Raw genomic sequence first — 19357 nt, 5'->3', positions numbered from 1 at the left:
CCAGAGACTCCCACCCGAGTTCCTGAAGCATTTCCGTAACACCCGCGTGATGATCAAACCTACCAGTAACAAATCTAGCAGCCCGCCTCTGAATTGCTTCTATGTCCTCCCTCACTCCGACCTGATGGGGATCCCAAACGCTCGAGCAGTACTCAAGAATAGGTCGTACTAGTGTTTTATAAGCGGTCTCCTTTACAGATGAACCACATGTTCCCAAAATTCTACCAATGAAACGAAGACGACTATCCGCCTTCCCCACAACTGCAATTACATGTTTGTCCCACTTCATATCGCTCTGCAATGTTACGCCCAAATATTTAATCGACGTGACTGTGTCAAGCGCTACACTATTAATGGAGTATTCAAACATTACAGGATTCTTTTTCCTATTCATCTGCATTAATTTACATTTATCTATATTTAGAGGTAGCTGCCGTTCTTTACACCAATCACAAATCCTGTCCAAGTCATCATGTATCCTCCTACAGTCACTCAACGACGACACCTTCCCGTACACCACAGCATCATCAGCAAACAGCCGCACATTGCTATCCACCCTATCCAAAAGATCATTTATGTAGATAGAAAACAACAGCGGACCTACCACGCTTCCCTGGGGCACTCCAGATGATACCCTCACCATAGAGGACACTTGCCGATCGGAAATCGTAATTCTATACGAAATCGTGTTGATCGGTACTTTAGTGAGAATGAGTTGCTGACACTGATAATAGCGTGCCTCCTCACACCTCCCTGCCACCGCGGACGTACAAGTCCTAAATACTTGACTGTCCCCTATGTGCTCCGCGGATGTTTTCGTGGCTTTTCACTAGCTTCTACCCGCGACCTCGTTCCGTAGTATGAACCAACACTGAAAATTATCCTACGCGATCATTTTATGGGTATGAAAGTATCCTATGTCCTACCCAAGCTGTATACTATCCATGCGCAAAATTTCATCCAAATCTAGCCAGCCGTTTTTGAGTGAAAACGTAAGAAACAATCACATTTATAATAGTCTTAGGAAGTACGATTAAATGGTGATGCTGAGGGAATTAGATTAGGAAATGAGACACTTAAAGTAGTAAATGAGTTTTGCTATTTGGGGAGCAAAATAACTGATGATGGTCGAAGTAGAGAGGATATAAAATGTAGACTGGCAATGGCAAGGAAAGCGTTTCTGAAGAAGAGAGATTTGTTAACATCGAGTATAGATTTAAGTGTCAGGAAGTCGTCTCTGAAAGTATTTGTATGGAGTGTAGCCATGTATGGAAGTGAAACATGGATGGTAAATAGTTTGGACAAGAAGAGAATAGAAGCTTTCGAAATGTGGTGCTACAGAAGAATGCTGAGGATTAGATGGGTAGATCACATAACTAATGAGGAAGTATTGAATAGGATTGGGGAGAAGAGGAGTTTGTGGCACAACTTGACCAGAAGAAGGGATCGGTTGGTAGGACATGTTCTGAGGCATCAAGGGATCACCACTTTAGTATTGGAGGGCATCGTGGAGGGTAAAAATCGTAGGGGGAGACCAAGAGATGAATACACTAAGCAGATTCAGAAGGATGTAGGTTGCAGTAGGTGCTGGGAGATGAAGAAGCTTGCACAGGATAGAGTAGCATGGAGAGCTGCATCAAACCAGTCTGAGGACTGAAGACCACAACAACAACAACATTGAAGGCTTGATACGGTTGCTCATGAACCGGCTTCATGATGAGTTCTTGTGCTACCTTTGCTAGCTCTTGGTCCATATTCGCGAAAATACGGCTTAGTTTGTCACTGTCGCTGTTCACATTATATTGCTGGAAAATGTTCTCGGTTCTTATAAACAACTCTTTCGGTAATGTGGTCCAAAATTTCGGCAAACGTAATGTTGTAGTTGCACTTCCGGTTGCTGTAGCGGAATAGTTCATTTTTACGCTCGTATCTTCCCGTTGATCTGCCATCGTTGTGCTACACTGCTTTTTATTTGTGATTTGCACTGTATTCTTTTCCGTTCGGGGACACCAATGTAGCCGCTAACTATTATCCGACGCACTTGCGTCGACTCCAAAAACCAGTTGTTTATTATTACGCTGATGAACACTTAAACTATGACAACCGGTTAATTACAAAGATAAACAACGGCGGTGAACTTCTTATCCGTCTCAACTATCGACTCCGGACTACTGTCACTGTAATACTGAAATCACTGCTATAATACGTCGCCACAATGTCATTAGTCAAAGGCGACGAGTTGTATCCCATTCTTCAGTTGCCCCGAGTAACCTTACTGTGTTTTTCAAGAAACGTTCAAGAATATAACTGACATAATATGTAATGATGACACTCGCTCCACTCCCGAATTTGTGGCAGGGAAAAAACGTATATTCAACGGTAAATTTATCTCTGGTAGGGCGGCAATGGTAGTTGTCGGTGGTTGCTAGGCAACGTGAACCCGCAAACAGAACGCTATTCAGTGAGCGAAGTCAATGTTTTGGTAGATATCTTGTGAATGTTGTTATTGCTACAACGCCAGTAACGTGCGTGTTACACATTTTAGATTTTAATTGGTGAAGAGTCATAAATAATGAATTCTGTAAATACACATCATGGCATACCAAACGGTCGGCCCAGTGTTGGAATATCAAATTCAGCGCGAGTGTCAAGCGTCGCCAGAAGTGGTGTGGGGAGACAGAGAAAAGGTACGATTGATTGAAAATCTGTTCAACTGCATTTTTTAATCTGTTGAGAATTTTGATTTTGCAGTGATTAACCACTTGGTAGGAAGGACGTAAGAGTTTGTTCTCCCACGTTTTGTTCTCACCAGTTTTCATGTTATAGTTCCAGATTGCCCGTTAATTGAAAGTCGTAATTGGTTAATACATCTACATTACGCACGAAAGGAATTCGGGATATGTAAAATATTAATCCAAGAAGAACTCGAGAAGAGCAAAGGATTCTCTGAATTCGCAAACTATATGCAGGTATCAACAAACAGTTATTTTCATAGTTGTAGATTTTGCAGATCGAGATTATCGTATACACATTCAAAATGTTATGTGCAGAATATTCAATTTTACAACTTATAATAACATGACAAACATGAATTAAAAATGTATTTACGCCTTGTAGGGTTTAATACTGAGGCACGAAGGAAGAATCCAAGATTCCCTCGAGTATTTTCAAACATGTCATGCCATTAATCCCATGAACGTGGACAACATCAAGCAGGTTGCAAGATCTCTGTAAGTAATATTTTGAAGCATTTGAATGATATAACTCTTTTTATTCTAGATTTCATTTCATAGTATCTACTACAAATTAATTACTTACTTGCCTTCGTACATAAAGTTGTGTTACTTACTGCATGTATTGAATGGTACATTATTAACAGAAAATAGTCCATTTTCAAATGTGTAATTATTTATTTTCAATTAGCCCACACATTTATTCATCCAGGTATCATCGTACAATGATATATGATTTATAAATTATAGAGTGCAGCAATCAGTCGTCCTTTTTTATATTTTATTATGCAAATCCAGATTTCGGCTAGTAGCTGGCCATTCTCAATGCACTATTTTCTAACCTCAATGCATGTACGTCCCTGTTGTTCGGGTGTCAGTCTAAAAAATGACAACTGATTGCTGCACTCTGTAATTTATAAGTCACATAACACTCGCTGAGTGCACCCACTTTCCGAATGGAAGGTGACCTGATATTAGATTTGTAACCAAAATACAATTAGATTAGATTACATTCAGTTTTCATTCCATAGACCTTTATGAGATAATTCTCGTGGGTGTGGAACAAGTCAGAAAGTATAAAAAACATAAAACATTTGAGTATAATACTGACTACCCTGATCATTTGTCAGGTGATGGTGAAAATAGGTAAATACATTACAGTAAACTGGATCTTCTTTAATAAACTGTCAGAATGAAATGTAATTATGCACTTTTAATAAATTTATCATACACGAAATATGTAATTATTACTGTTGTGGCCCAATACTGTCAAAACTGAAATGTAACAAACTTTTTACTGAAGCTGGTCTAACACTCCCTGTTAAGATATTCATCTATTGAGTAGTGGGGGTTTGCTTATCAAAAAGTCTTTTAAATTCTGTTTAAACTGTGCATTACCTGAAACCAAAATTTTAATGGTTGCTGGCAATTTATTGAAAATATGTTTTCCTGAGTAGTGGACTCCCTTTTGGACCAAGGTAAGTGATTTTAGATTTTTTTTTTTTTTTAGATTGTTCTTATCCTCTGGTATTGATACTATGTATTGGACTATTGGGTGGAAATAGAGATAATTTAGTTGCAAAAAATTTCATTTAGAAATAAATATACTGAGAAGCAGTGGTTAGGATATGAAGTTCCTTGAACAGGTGTCTACATGATGTTCTTGAATTTGCACCACAAATGAGTCTTATTACACGCTAAAAGCTTTTGCTCGGTTTGTCGGGTTACCCCAGGATATGCCCCTGTATGATAGAATAGAATGAAAATAAATTGCAAAAGAAAGTACATATACACCAGATATAGGGGCCTAAGTATGCTTTTATGAGGAAAGAAGAGATAGTCAGCTGTGACTCTGATGAAGGAACCATCCTTGCACTTGTCTGAAATGATTTTGGACTTAAATCAGGATGACTAGACTGACAGAGCAAGATACTTTCTCCAGAATATGAGGTCAAGGTATTAACAGCTGCACTGCCTCATTCGATTGGTCCCTTTTGTACAAAGTACTTTCATATAAACACTGTTTGCCCTTCATCACTGCAGACATCAGAAACGTCTGCTGATGATTTCAGAACCATGAACTTGCTGCGCTGTGCCCCTGCACTAACTCCAGTCCATAGGGAAAACTGATTCCAGGCTTGTAAACATGCCACTACACTATTCCCCATACATGTCTTCATATGCTCACCTCAGACTGACATCCCCCTTCCCTACACTATTCCCCATACATGTCTTCATATGCTCACCTCAGACTGACATCCCCCTTCCCCTCCACGATGAGTGTGATGCTGGACGTGGGACAATGACAAGACAATACTATCATGCATTATAGATCTTTTCACATGATTGTATTGCAATAGCGTTACAGTATCATAGTGTGATAAGGAGGTTTTGTTAACCCTCCGTTATTAACCACTATTCTGAATCATATAAGTAATCTTCTTGCTAAAACATTACATACAAAGAACACTTTAGCTGCCTTTTTAAACAGGTGTATCTTAGTAATCTTTTCATCTGCTTGGACACTTTATTATACAGCTTTATTCCATGATAGAATATACCATTTTGAGATTTTTGTTTGTTTTTCCTTGGTAATTGTAAGTCCAGACTGGCTCTTGCTCCATGAGTACTCTTAATGAAATACTTAGCAATATTTTCTCTAACATGCATAACAGATTGGAAGATGTACTCACATGGCACAGTATGTGTACCAGTACCCACATTTTTAAAAAGGACTTTACAATGGGTCCATCTACTACTTCTGATTATTATGTTGTTATTCTTTTGGCCCTTTTCTGCATTTTAAAAACTGTATCCATCTTTTGTGTCTTCGATCCCCAGAAAAGAATCCCATAGCCAAGATTTTAGAGTACAAAAGTATGCTACCACAAAACATTTGCTGTTAAAAACTGAACATGCTGGCGACTTTTTTTTTCCTACCCTCTTCGTGTGTTTGTCCCATGTTAATTGACAATCAGTATTCATCCCTAAAAATTTTTGTTACGCTATCAGTAAATTTATTAACTATGCGTAGCGCAACAGAAGTGTGTTCTCTCTATAATTCTGAAGTGCATACTGTTTGTTTTATTTATGTCCACTGCCAGTTTATTACACACTAACCAATCGTAAACAGCCATGAAGGTTTCATTTTCTTTCTTTCGTAGCAGTTGAATGCCTATAATGTTGTTGTCACCAGGAGAGAGAACTTGTCCTTAATTATAGGTTATGGGGAGTTACTAAGAGATTACGGAAGTTAACATTTTACAATTTGAAGCTTTAAAAAGTTGGAAAAGGTACTGTGTACATTTCACTCACCTATGCTACTAAAATGTTTTATAGGTTGTAATGGTTTCCTTCCTGTGTACATAGTAAACTTGTCTGTGAATGATTTTGTCTCCATATCTTCCTAAGTGATGACAAAAAATTTTCATTGTGCACATGTCTGCTTAGAAGTTAGGAATAAAACTGCTTTCAGATCAAATCACATCGCAAGTTCAAGGCATTAATGTGTAAGCTGTTGTGGTTTTTCTAATCAGGTGATGTCACAAGATACACAGTTCACCTATTTATCCATACTAAATAATAAACAGCACACTGATGCTTTCATAGTAATGCCCTTCTCCTTTAAAAAAAAAATTGAGCTGGGAGTAAATTTCATCTGACTGATGAAAGATTTGATAATTTTGTGTGGTTGGCAGTTTTATTTGTCTTTTTACAATTTAGGTACATTATTTACGTGGTGTTTGCTGCTTAGGATTACTTTAACTTAGTTTTTTGTCAAAAAGGCAAGGAATTATAATTTTTTTGTTCCTTCGGCAACTATTAAGTTTCTGAAAAGACAAGCCTGATACAAATGAATGCAAAATTAAACAGTGCAAATGATATTTGGAGTGAAATTGGGGTAAAAATGAAAGTAAAAGATGATTGCAGTAATAGGGTACTGCAAAAGTAGGCCTAAGTACTGTAGCAAATTCAGATACTTATATTGGGAAGCACCAGAGTGTTAATACAGTGGATGGCAGAGTAACAAAACAATTTACAGCTGGACTGGGAAGGGCACCCTCCAAATTTGCCGTGTGGTTACTGACAGCCTCTTCTCAAGCTTGACAGCTATGTGCTGGGAAAGTTATTTATATATATTCAAAACAGATTTGAAACCAATACACTACCCTATGTTTATGTGTTTCTTGTCTGACTTATTTTACTAAAAATTTATGACCACTGGATGTGTGAACTCTTTCTACTTTTTGCACATTGTTTTCCAAGTAAGAGTGGAAGCGCTTGTACTATATTCCTCTTATGCCTCGTGATCCCACTTTGTTTAGTAATATTTTATGGTCAACTGTATCAGAAGTCTTGAACAAGTCAAGGACTATGCCTGTAACACAGCCATTCTTATCAAGAGCTTCAAGTACCAGTTTTGTGAAATCTGTAGTGGCCAGCAGGTGTATTTCACCACTTTTGAAACCACACTGTGCAAAAAGTTGTTTTTGTTCATGCAACTATTTAGTCTTTCCTTAATGACTGATTCAGTTATTGCTGTGAATACAACCATAGTGAAACTGGCCTGTATTTTCAATACCCTCAGCATTATCTTTGTTTAGTAAGGGCACAACTCGTAGGCACACTGGAGAAATACCCGACTAAAGGGCTCATTTTTTATGTTTGTTACTGGGGATTTTATGCTGTCTATGTACAACTTCAGAACAGAGAGTGAAACCTCATCTGCGCCTGCTTACTTCTTATTTTTTAATTTCTGCAGTGTCTTCCTGGTTTTAAGCTCTATTGTGGCCTGATCATCTTTTGTGAAATCCTTGCACATAGGCCCCCATTTTCTGTCGCATGATTCAGCCCAGCACTTGACTTGAAATGGCTGGTGATAGGATACTCCTCCCATAACTTCTCCTGTGCCATCACTGGTACCTACCAGCAGTGCTCTCTTCTTCCGTACTGTGTTACCCTGATTGATGCTTTTTGTGGTTTTACTAATTTGGTGATGGTTATTTTGAGTAGTATCTGCTTCCTCATCCTTCCTATTGGTGTGCAGAGTCTGCTGTACATTTTCTTCTACTACACCATCTTGATGTTCCTTTCCGCTCAACTCCGACAGATGGAATGTGTTGCTAGTAGACACAACAAAATTGTCAGACTGTGTCCTCCTCCTGTTAGCCTTCCTACCACCTGCCAGCATGTCTTTTATTTTTTCCTTTCTTGTTGCTTCATCATTTACAACTCTGACAGTCTTTCAGGGACATATTTTTTCAGACATTCAGTTTCATTATTCTTTTGTTCCAAATCTCCTCACATGAAGACATCAAACCCGATGTTACTGTATTTCTTCTGTCTCATTAACTGTATTTTTTATAATGTGATCTCAAGCCGAGATGATACCACCAGGATGAGGACAGTAACTTGTCTTGAATGCCAGAGATTAACAACTATTAAAACAGTTTGTATAAATTAAATATTCTGTCAAATCTTAATTTTTGTGACATAGGTAACCCACAGAAACTTGCCATGTGTAAAGTGAAATTCATGTTCCTACTTTTTGTGTGAGACCATTCATTTTTGGAGATCGAATGACACATTTTTTATGTCATATTGGAGAGTAATGTTGCATTCCCAAATCCTCTGTGACCTTCTTTCCACCATCATCAATATCTGTCTTCTCACTTCTATCTTATCCCCACCCTCCATATTTACCAGCACTTGAGATACTACACTCGAATAAGGGAGAAATGGAGTTCGAATCCTCAACTGGCTACCTGGATTGAAGATTTTGTGGTTTTGCTAATTTGCTGATGGGTATTTTGAGCAGGGCTCTGTGAATTCACTTCCTCATCCTTCTCCAATACAAACTTGGGCACCAAATTTAATGGCCATGTTTTTGATGCAGTGTGAAACAGTATAGTCTTCTCCTTTCTTCTCTCCATATTTGTTTTTCCCTCTCTTGTATTGAACATAGATTTCCCTGTGTCCTCTAGGGCTGATGTAAATATTCTGCCACTCATTTCTATCAGAAAACAAGCTTGAGAAAACTTGCACTACAACAGTTGAACCTGTTGTAAATGACCCAGCATACAAAGAGGTAATCAGCAGTTTGAAGGAAAAAAAAAAAAAAAAACTGAAAACCACAAAGCAGCAGGAACAGATGGAATACCAAGGAAATGCTGAAATATAATGATCATAAAATTCATGAGAAAGTATTTCATCTTATTCTTAAAATTTGGCAAGATGAAAAAAATACCTGATGATTGGAAGGAATCAATCATTGTCCTTGTACACAAAAAAGCAGATAAACATAATTGCAGGAATGTCCCTATTAGTCATAGCTTACAAAGTACTGTCAGATGTAATGTAGCAAAGACTCGTCGCCTATACCAAGGATATAATAGGTGACTCCTAGAATGGTTTTTGGAAAAATAGATCAAAATAGAAAGCATATTATACATCAAACTTGACAATGGGAATATAACAAGAGCATCTGTTCGTTGTGTGTTCATAACTTTCAGATAGCATACAATTCACTGCACAGAGAAATGGTATGGGAAATCATGGCAGAATATGGAATCCCCAAGAAACTCATCATCTTAGTCCAAGTGTGTTTGGAGAAGGCAGTAAGCTGGGTGACACACTGTGACTCCAGTTATTTTGAGAACAAAACTGGGCTGAAGCAAGGTGATGCTTTAACCCTATTTACCTTCAAAAATGTCATAGGAATTGTGGTAAGATAAACCAAATGAGCAACAAATGAAAACATCACAGATAAACACCCAAATATACTGATGTATGCAGATGAGATAATTTTAAGAGGAAATAACAGTGGTGAAATTGACACACTGTTCAAGAAGCTAAATAATACTGCCCTGAAAGTAGATTTAAAACCTAATGGGGGGGGGGGGGGGGGGGGGAATACAAGATCCAGAGTGAAATTTTCACTGTGCACTGATATGAAATTTCCTGTCAGATTAAAACTGTGTGCCAGAGTGAAACTTGAACTCAGGACTTAAGCCTTTTGTGGACAGGTGCTGTACCAATTGAGCTATCCAAGGATGTCTCATGACCTGTCATCACAACTTTACTTCTGCAAATACCTCATCTGCTACCTGAATCCAAACTTCACAGAAACTCTCCTCTTCACAGATATCACACTAACAATTTAAAAGAATCTGGCTGTGATTTCAGTCACAACTAGAAGTTGTAAGTCTATGAAGTTTGGAATGTAAGAGTTGGGGTACTGTCAGAAATAGAGCTGTGAGGATGGGTTGTGAGATGTGCTTGGGTAGCTCAGTCAGTAAACAATTGTACGCAAAAGGCAAAGGTTCCACTTTGAGTTCGGTCCAGCACACAGTTTTAGTCTTCCAGGAAGTTTCAGAACACAAGATCATACTAGGGGAAAATATGACTGCAGGACAGTGTGATAATCTTTGCATAGAAAACTACACTTTCAAGAACACTCCCAACCTCAAACACCTTAGTGTAATTATAAGTGATTGCAATAGAAGACAAGTTGAATACCAAACCAGACTACAGACTGCAAAGTTTACTTTTCCCTCCAATAACTTCTATCCTCCAAACTCTGGACCAGGAAAATCAAGCTGGAACTCTACAACACCATCACCTGGCCAGCACTGCAATACAGATCCAGAACACAGGGCATGACCAAAAGCAAGGAGCACCAGCTCTCAGTCTTCGAAAATATAGTGTTCCAAAAATGTTTGGGCCGGCATTTGACTAAGCAACATGAAGATGGGTTTGGAGATTCAACAAAGAAATAATTAAGCTAGTCAACCAACCCATGGTAGTGAAAATCTCCAAAGCAAGATGACATTTGCAAAGGGCAGGCCATGTTGTCAGAATGGAGAAAGGCAGAATAGTGTGTCAGATATATGTTAAGAAGGTGGAAGCTGAAGACCCCCTGGAAGACCAAGAAGCAGATGGCGAGATGAGGTGACTGCAGAATGCTGGGTTTCACTGAGTGGGAGGAGGTAGCATAAGAACTGGAGGCAGATTGTGTCAGTGCAGGATCATCGCGTCCCAAAGAAACAAACAAAGTGAGTGTTTTCTGTGAGACATATTCCTTAGTGGTGATTTTCATGCTACTAATACACTACTTATTTTCCTTGCAACTTGACACTGATGACTTACACACTCAAATGTCTCTCCTTGTTAGCTAGGGGGAAAAACATTCCTGGACATAATACTTTAATTTGATTCCTGTTGCATATTTTTTTAGCATTTTCATTTAACCATACAACTGTGTGGTGTTTATACTGATTGTTAGAATCCTAGCACTTCCTCAAAACTGAAAATGAAGTACTGATTTATGTGTGTGAAATTTAGAAAATGAAGTGAATAACTGAAGAAGGGAGAGAACTAAATAGGTAAAAAATTAAGGATAGCTTACCTACTGACTTGTACTAGCCAAACAAACCACAGTCAGTTCTTGGCCTCACTCATTCCAGCCTTCCATACCTTCTTGTCAGCTGCATCTTCATCTCCCAGACCCAGTATCTGGATGTCTGCCATGGCATTATCCTTCCATTTCATTGTCAGTCATCCTAATGGTCTCGTTCCTTCGGCTTATCCATCCATCACTGCCTTTATTACTATGTTCTCTCCTCTACACTTCACATGTCCATACTCCTGGGTCTTTTGGTTTTCACACTTGCTATGATGCCAGGTAGTGTGTATAATTGTCTGGGTTCTTTGCTTTTCCTTGTTCTGCACTGTTCATTTTCTTTCACTTGTCCATATATTTTTCTCAGTACTTTATTTTCAAAAGTGATGAGCTTTTTCTCTGCTTTTTTCAGGATCCATGCCTTGCTTGCTTAGTACACTATTGCTTTGATGATGGTCTGATATATTCTTATTTTTGCCTGCCTAGATAGTAACTTAGATCTTATAATGTTGTGTATTGCTCCTAGACATCTTCCCCTGGCTTGAATTTTCGAGCTAGCGACTGTGGCTGAGCAGTTCTAGGCACTTCAGTCCGGAACCGTGCTGCTGCTACGGTTGCCGGTTCGAATCCTGCCTCGGGCATGGATGTGTGTGATGTCCTTAGGTTAGTTAGGTTTAGGTAGTTCTAAGTCTAGGGGACTGATGACCTCCAATGTTAAATCCCATAGTGCTTAGAGCCATTTGAACCATTTTTTGAATTCTCGTTACGATCTTAGGCAACTGAGACTTCAGTCATGTGTGTGTGAGTTATAATTGCATGTGTGGTGCCACAGCCAGACACCACACGTGCTAGGTGGTAGCTTAAATCGGCCGCAGTCCTGTAGTACATGTCGGACCCGCGTGTCGCCACTGTGTGATCGCAAACCTAGCGCCACCACGAGGCAGGTCTCGAGAGACTGACTCGAACTCAGCCCAGTTGTACGGACGACAGAGCTAGCGACTAGACGTACGAAGCCTTTCTCTCTCATTAGCCGAGAGACAGAATAGCCTTCAGCTAAGTTAATGGCTACGAACTAGCAAGGCGCCATTAGCCTTACAGTGATTGTAATTAGAGTCTCACTTGTGTTCACCATAGAGATGTACAAGAAGAAATTAAAGATAAGTATATGAGAAACTCCGTTCTTTTCTTCATAGCATTAATTACGTATCCTGTTCCAGTACTTCACGCCCGTCTGCGTTAGTCTAGCGTGCCTTAAGCCACCTCTATCTACAAGGTGTTGGCCCAGCTGCCGACACATCAGCATGAGTATACAGGGTGTTACAAAAAGGTATGGCCAAACTTTCAGGAAACATTCCTCACACACAAAGAAAGAAAATATGTTATGTGGACATGTGTCTGGAAACGCTTACTTTCCATGTTAGAGTTCATTTTATTACTTCTCTTCAAATCACATTAATCATGGAATAGAAACACACGGCAACAGAACGTACCAGCGTGACTTCAAACACTTTGTTACAAGAAATGAATTCGCAGAAGTGTACCTGTGGAGGCCAATCAGCTGCTGATAGTGCCTGCACACGCTGTACATGGTACGGAAACAACTGGTTCTCCCGTAGCACTCTCCATACAGTGACATGGTCAACATTACCTTGTACAGCAGCAACTTCTCTGACGCTGACATTAGGGTTATCGTCAACTGCACGAAGAATTGCCTCGTCCATTGCAGGTGTCCTCGTCGTTCTAGGTCTTCTCCAGTCGCGAGTCATAGGCTGGAATGTTCCGTGCTCCCTAAGACGCCGATCAGTTGCTTCGAACGTCTTCTTGTCGGGACACCTTCGTTCCGGAAATCTGTCTCGATGCAAACGTACCGCGCCACGGCTATTGCGCCGTGCTAATCCATACATCAAATGGGCATCTGCCAACTCCGCATTTGTAAACATTGCACTGACTGCAAAACCACATTCGTGATGAACACTAACCTGTTGATGCTACGTACTGATGTGCTTGATGCTAGTACTGTAGAGCAATGAGTCGCATGTCAACACAAGCACCGAAGTCAACATTACCTTCCTTCAATTGGGCCAACTGGCGGTGAATCGAAGAAGTACAGTACATACTGACGAAACTAAAATGAGCTCTAACATGGAAATTAAGTGTTTCCAGACACATGTCCACATAACATCTTTTCTTTATTTGTGTGTGAGGAATGTTTCCTGAAAGTTTGGCTGTACCTTTTTGTAACAACCTGTATATGTGTGTGATGCTGTCTAATTCTGACAAAGGCCTTACTGTCCGAAAGCTATCATTTGTGACAGTCTTTTCGTTGTGCCTATCTGTGACTCAGCATCTCTGCTATATGGTGAGTAGCAACTTTCCTTCTCGCAATATTGTTTTCGCTCTTCTGCGTTGGTTAAGTTTCTGATTGAAACTTCCTGGCAGATTAAAACTGTGTGATGGACCGAGACTCAAACTCGGGACCTTTGCCTTTTGCGGGCAAGTGCTGGCAGAAGTAAAGCTGTGAGGACGGGACTTGAGTCGTGCTTGGGTAGCTCAGTCGGTAGAGCACTTGCCCGCGAAAGGCAAAGGTCCCGAGTTTGAGTCTCGGTCCAGCACACAGTTTTAATCTGCCAGGAAGTTTCATATCAGCGCACACTCCGCTGCAGAATGAAAATCTCATTCAGGTTTCTGATTGTTAGATGGTTTGGTCCTAACTGAGCTCTTCTTCCTATTACAATGAACTTTGTTTTATTTTCATTGATACTTAGACCTATTTTCTTAGCTTCTTCCATCAATACAGTTTCCAGTTTCTCCATGTCTTCCATGCTCCTTCCTATCGCCAAAATATTATCTATGAAAGTCAGAACATTTATTTTTTCCCCTATGATGACTCCTGCACTTTCTTGTATTACTCTCCTCAGGATGCTGTTGAGTGCAAAATTGAACATCTCCCTGTCTCACTCCTGTTTTTACCTCAAATGTTTCTGAGAAGTCCCCCTGTACTTTCACTCTACACTTTGATTCTATTACACACACTTTAGTTAGATTTGTCGGCATGTCCGTATCCCACACTTTGCCATTATCCTCCACATCTCCTATCTTACTGCACTGTCATATGCTTTGTTGAAGTTATAAACATACAGAAGGTATCCTGATCAGTTCTTATCTAGTATTTGTCTTAGTGTGAATGTTTGGTTGGCTGTTGACTTACCCTTTTGAAACTCCGCTTGTGCTGTGTCTAATATTTCTTCAGTGTATGCGTTGAGCTTGTTCAGTATAATTCTTGGGGTTATTTTATAGCACATGAATGATAGAGATATCCCTCTATAGTTCTATGTCAATATTTTGTCTCTCTTCTTGTATATGTGAAATACAGCAGCAGTTTTCCATTCCTCTGGCATTACTTCTTTCCTCCACTCCTCTTTTATGAGTTCGGCTAACCATTCCTATGTCTTGTCTCCCCCTTCTTTGGTGAGCTTTGCTGATATCATTCTGTGCTTGAGGCCTTCCCATTTCAGTCTTTTTACTGCCTCATTCCCCTTCATCAGAGTTGGCTCTTCGACTAGTGGTTGTACGTTCTGGTTGTTTTCTGCCCTGTTTTCATTCTTGTAGGTGTGTACCAGATTGTTCAGTAGTTCTTTGAAGTATCTTCTCCAGTTCTCTAGATTCCCTTCATTTGTAGTGATCAGTTTCCCATTCTCATCCTTCATTATTACAGGCTTATCTCTGTACTCCTTTCTATAGCTTCTCATTGTCCTGTAAAACTATTTACTATTTTTCTGGCTGTAATCCTCCTCTACCTTCTCTATCTGTTTATTTATGAGTGATGTTTTCTCTCGGGTGATTGCTCTGCTCATTTATCTCATGGCTGTCCTGTATTTTATTTGGTTTTCATAGTTATTATTGCTCATCATTGCCTGTGTGGCTGTCTTCCTGGCCTGAACAGCTTTTCTACATGTTTCATTGAACCATGGTTTGCGCTTAATATTGCTATTATTGTTATCTCCTAATAGTTCCTGTGCTGTCTCCTTCTTGTTCCATTTTGTACTGATATCTTCATCTTCTTTCATATTGCTTTCATTCCATGACCATGTGAATCCATTTGTAACCTTAATCTTAAACAGTTTATTCACTTGGTATTCTTTTGGCCTACTCCCATATACTCTTTGGGCTCTTTTGCCACAGTTGCTCTTACTTCGTTCATCTTTATAAGCACAGGAGAATGTTCTAATCCTATCTCAGCCCATCTCATTGTCCTAACATCAGTTACTACCTTTTTATGTTTTTTCTCTATCAACATGTGGTCTATTTAGTTCCTAGTTAGATCATCTGGTGAGGTCAATGTTTCTACACTCCTGGAAATTGAAATAAGAACACCGTGAATTCATTGTCCCAGGAAGGGGAAACTTTATTGACACATTCCTGGGGTCAGATACATCACATGATCACACTGACAGAACCACAGGCACATAGACACAGGCAACAGAGCATGCACAATGTCGGCACTAGTACAGTGTATATCCACCCTTCGCAGCAATGCAGGCTGCTATTCTCCCATGGAGATGATCGTAGAGATGCTGGATGTAGTCCTGTGGAACGGCTTGCCATGCCATTTCCACCTGGCGCCTCAGTTGGACCAGCGTTCGTGCTGGACGTGCAGACCGCGTGAGACGACGCTTCATCCAGTCCCATACATGCTCAATGGGGGACAGATCCGGAGATCTTGCTGGCCAGGGTAGTTGACTTACACCTTCTAGAGCACGTTGGGTGGCACGGGATACATGCGGACGTGCATTGTCCTGTTGGAACAGCAAGTTCCCTTGCCGGTCTAGGAATGGTAGAATGATGGGTTCGATGATGGTTTGGATGTACCGTGCACTATTCAGTGTCCCCTCGACGATCACCAGTGGTGTACGGCCAGTGTAGGAGATCGCTCCCCACACCATGATGCCGGGTGTTGGCCCTGTGTGCCTCGGTCGTATGCAGTCCTGATTGTGGCGCTCACCTGCACGGCGCCAAACACGCATACGACCATCATTGGCACCAAGGCAGAAGCGACTCTCATCGCTGAAGATGACACGTCTCCATTCGTCCCTCCATTCACGCCTGTCGCGACACCACTGGAGGCGGGCTGCACGATGTTGGGGCGTGAGCGGAAGACGGCCTAACGGTGTGCGGGACCGTAGCCCAGCTTCATGGAGACGGTTGCGAATGGTCCTCGCCAATACCCCAGGAGCAACAGTGTCCCTAATTTGCTGGGAAGTGGCGGTGCGGTCCCCTACGGCACTGCGTAGGATCCTACGGTCTTGGTGTGCATCCGTGCGTCGCTGCGGTCCGGTCCCAGGTCGACGGGCACGTGCACCTTCCGCCGACCACTGGCGACAACATCGATGTACTGTGGAGACCTCATGCCCCACGTGTTGAGCAATTCGGCGGTACGTCCACCCGGCCTCCCGCATGCCCACTATACGCCCTCGCTCAAAGTCCGTCAACTGCACATACGGTTCACGTCCACGCTGTCGCGGGCCATCTACCAGTGTTAAAGACTGCGATGGAGCTCCGTATGCCACGGCAAACTGGCTGACACTGACGGCGGCGGTGCACAAATGCTGCGCAGCTAGCGCCATTCGACGGCCAACACCGCGGTTCCTGGTGTGTCTGCTGTGCCGTGCGTGTGATCATTGCTTGTACAGCCCTCTCGCAGTGTCCGGAGCAAGTATGGTGGGTCTGACACACCGGTGTCAATGTGTTCTTTTTTCCATTTCCAGGAGTGTATATGTATGTCTCTATGGGGAAATGATGTACTGACTATTTGCATGTTTCTGGCTGTGGTGAAGTTGATGAGGCTTGTATCATCATGAAATAGAATGTACAAGCTTAACATGCATATATATGGTTACCATTGATGTTCTTACCCAATTTTGGCATTTAAATCTTCCGGCACAATTCTGATTTCGTACTGTGATAATCTGGAGCACATCTGGTGTAAGGTATCATAGAATTCATCTTTTATGTCTTCCTTCTTGTCCTCAGTTGGGGTGTGGACATATACTAATGAGATGTTTCTGTATTTACCTTTGATTCTGTGTCCTATATTCATAAGCTTGGGTTGTTTGCCGTAACATTCATTCCAGTCCGAGGCTGGGTGTGAGCGTAGAGGAACACTCCAGTTTTTTTACAATGTTGAATGGTTAGTCCAACGATTAACCTTCCCACTTTATCTGGACTTGGGACTGGATGGAAGGCTATCTTCCTCCCAGATGTTGTTAATTAGGAATAGCATGGCAGTAAAAAGAAAAATAAATGAAAGGATTGTGCTAGAATTTTTAGTATAAAAATTATCTGTAAAACTGTAAATTTAATAAGGAAAGTAATGGCAGAATGTAAATAATTTGGAATTAAAAGAGGCCACTCACTGAATAGCAGCAGTGTGAAGTCATTGCCAGATATACATAAAAGAGAAAGAAAACATTCTAGAATAAATCGTTTGTCAAGTGAGAGAGTATGTTCACCCCTCCCCCACTCTCTCTCTCTCTCTCTCTCTCTCTCTCTCTCTCTCTCTCCTGTGGCCTTGTGTCCTTACCCCAGAAGCTAGCAGGTTTTCTTTCACTTTTGTGTGTATGTGAAATATACTGAAATGTCTTTCTAATGTTGCAATATTATGAGAGGAAAGAATTGTTTCTCTAATTGCACTCTATAATATATGTCTATTGATGGAAGTTCCAGTATATTAACATTACAGTGTTATAGAAAGGAAATGAGAATCATGTTGCAGATGAGATTGGTACTTGCATATATATATATATCAGTTTTCATTTTGTGAGGTATCTGCTTGAAATTGTGTGATAAATATGAGGTTATTTAATTATTTTAATTATCTATTGCACTCTATTGAAAAAACACATTTCCATTCAAAATCAACTGAAGCTGCACAGAATGATTGCTTATTTGCTGTGTTGTCAAACTAGTAGGCACAGCAGTGCCCGTTGTCAGTACAATCAAAATATAGTAGTTTTTATTTTGTATTAATGTTGATTTTGTGGTATTCCAATAATCGTTTTAAGGTAGTTCATTTTTGTCTTCTATAACTTTTGATGCTGCTGAACATAGGTACTTGTCCTGGCAATTGTTTGATAATATTATGAATAACATTAATTTTGTGCAGCTTTAGTTTACCATGAATCAATACATTACATTTTAGCAGTATCAGATGCAAAAGATATGCCATTGTCATGTGTAACTAATTTGATTATTGTATGCCATACATGACTCTTATTCCCTTTGACTGTTATGTTCTTGTATGTGAACACTCAAAGTATGTATTAGATAAATGTGAAAAAAACGTCTCATGGCAATTTCAGATATGTTTTACAAAAAAATTTCTGGTAACTGTGCTACACCCAGCCTTTAAACTGTATGTTTATATATACTCATTCATTGTGTAATTTAATGTAAACATTCCAATCATAGGTATCTACTTGGAAGGCACAGATTGGCCTTAGAGGCGTACCGAGAAGCAGAAAGTCTTGTTCTCAAGCCTGAATGGGATATTTATCATAACTTAGGTATTCCTTAGAAAAAAAGCCTTTCCAGTTTTCGTCTCAATTGCTGGTTTCACTATTTTGCTAGCACATTTTTGCTTGAAATATGCTGAGAAAATTACAGTACAGATTTTTATGAATTATTTTAATTACTTTCTTGCACTTCTTTGTTTGCTACTGTTTTTGCAGTGATATACAAGTATATACTGAAACCTTTCAAACTTAACAGCAAAGAGTACAAAGAGCACCACACTGCATGTTTGCACTGTAGTATGGCATGAAGTTCCTTACAATACGTTTTCATTTTGAAAATGTGCCATAATTTTAAGTGTACATAGCTGAAATATGTGCATTGTGAATAGCAATACAAAAGGGAAAAATAAAAGCTGCAATGTTAACTATTGAAACTGAAAGTTATTTTCACTTTTAAAAACCTCTCTACCTAATATACTGATTGGGCTACAGTCGCATTTCTTTTTATCTTCCATAGATGTAGCCCCCTTTTGTTTATTCATTGTGCGTATGCCATTCAGTACACTTTGCTTTGTATTAAGGTGTAACAAAAGTTCTTCCTTTGTATTCCTGTGCCTGAATTTGAATTCCGTAAACCCTATTTGGTTATGAGCCCAGTCAAAATTTCATCACAGAAGTTTCTTCATCTTGCTTTGCTGTTTGACTATGAGGAG

General features: G+C 40.1%; 1 protein-coding gene across 1 annotated transcript in view; it reads left to right on the top strand.

The window, feature by feature from the left end:
* Window positions 1–2233: 2233 nt before the first annotated feature.
* LOC126262458 (Bardet-Biedl syndrome 4 protein-like) overlaps window positions 2234–19357 on the top strand; it is a 135837-nt gene continuing 118713 nt past the window's right edge. The window contains exons 1-4 of the mRNA XM_049959114.1: window positions 2234–2687; window positions 2827–2969; window positions 3118–3230; window positions 18601–18695. Coding sequence (XP_049815071.1) covers window positions 2573–2687; window positions 2827–2969; window positions 3118–3230; window positions 18601–18695 — 466 coding nt within the window. The 5' untranslated portion in view covers window positions 2234–2572. The remainder of the gene's footprint in view (window positions 2688–2826; window positions 2970–3117; window positions 3231–18600; window positions 18696–19357) is intronic.

The sequence above is a fragment of the Schistocerca nitens genome, chromosome 6 (genome assembly GCF_023898315.1).
Source record: "Schistocerca nitens isolate TAMUIC-IGC-003100 chromosome 6, iqSchNite1.1, whole genome shotgun sequence".
NCBI classification, from domain to species: domain Eukaryota; kingdom Metazoa; phylum Arthropoda; class Insecta; order Orthoptera; family Acrididae; genus Schistocerca; species Schistocerca nitens.
This window is presented reverse-complemented; position numbering and strand designations above follow the sequence as displayed.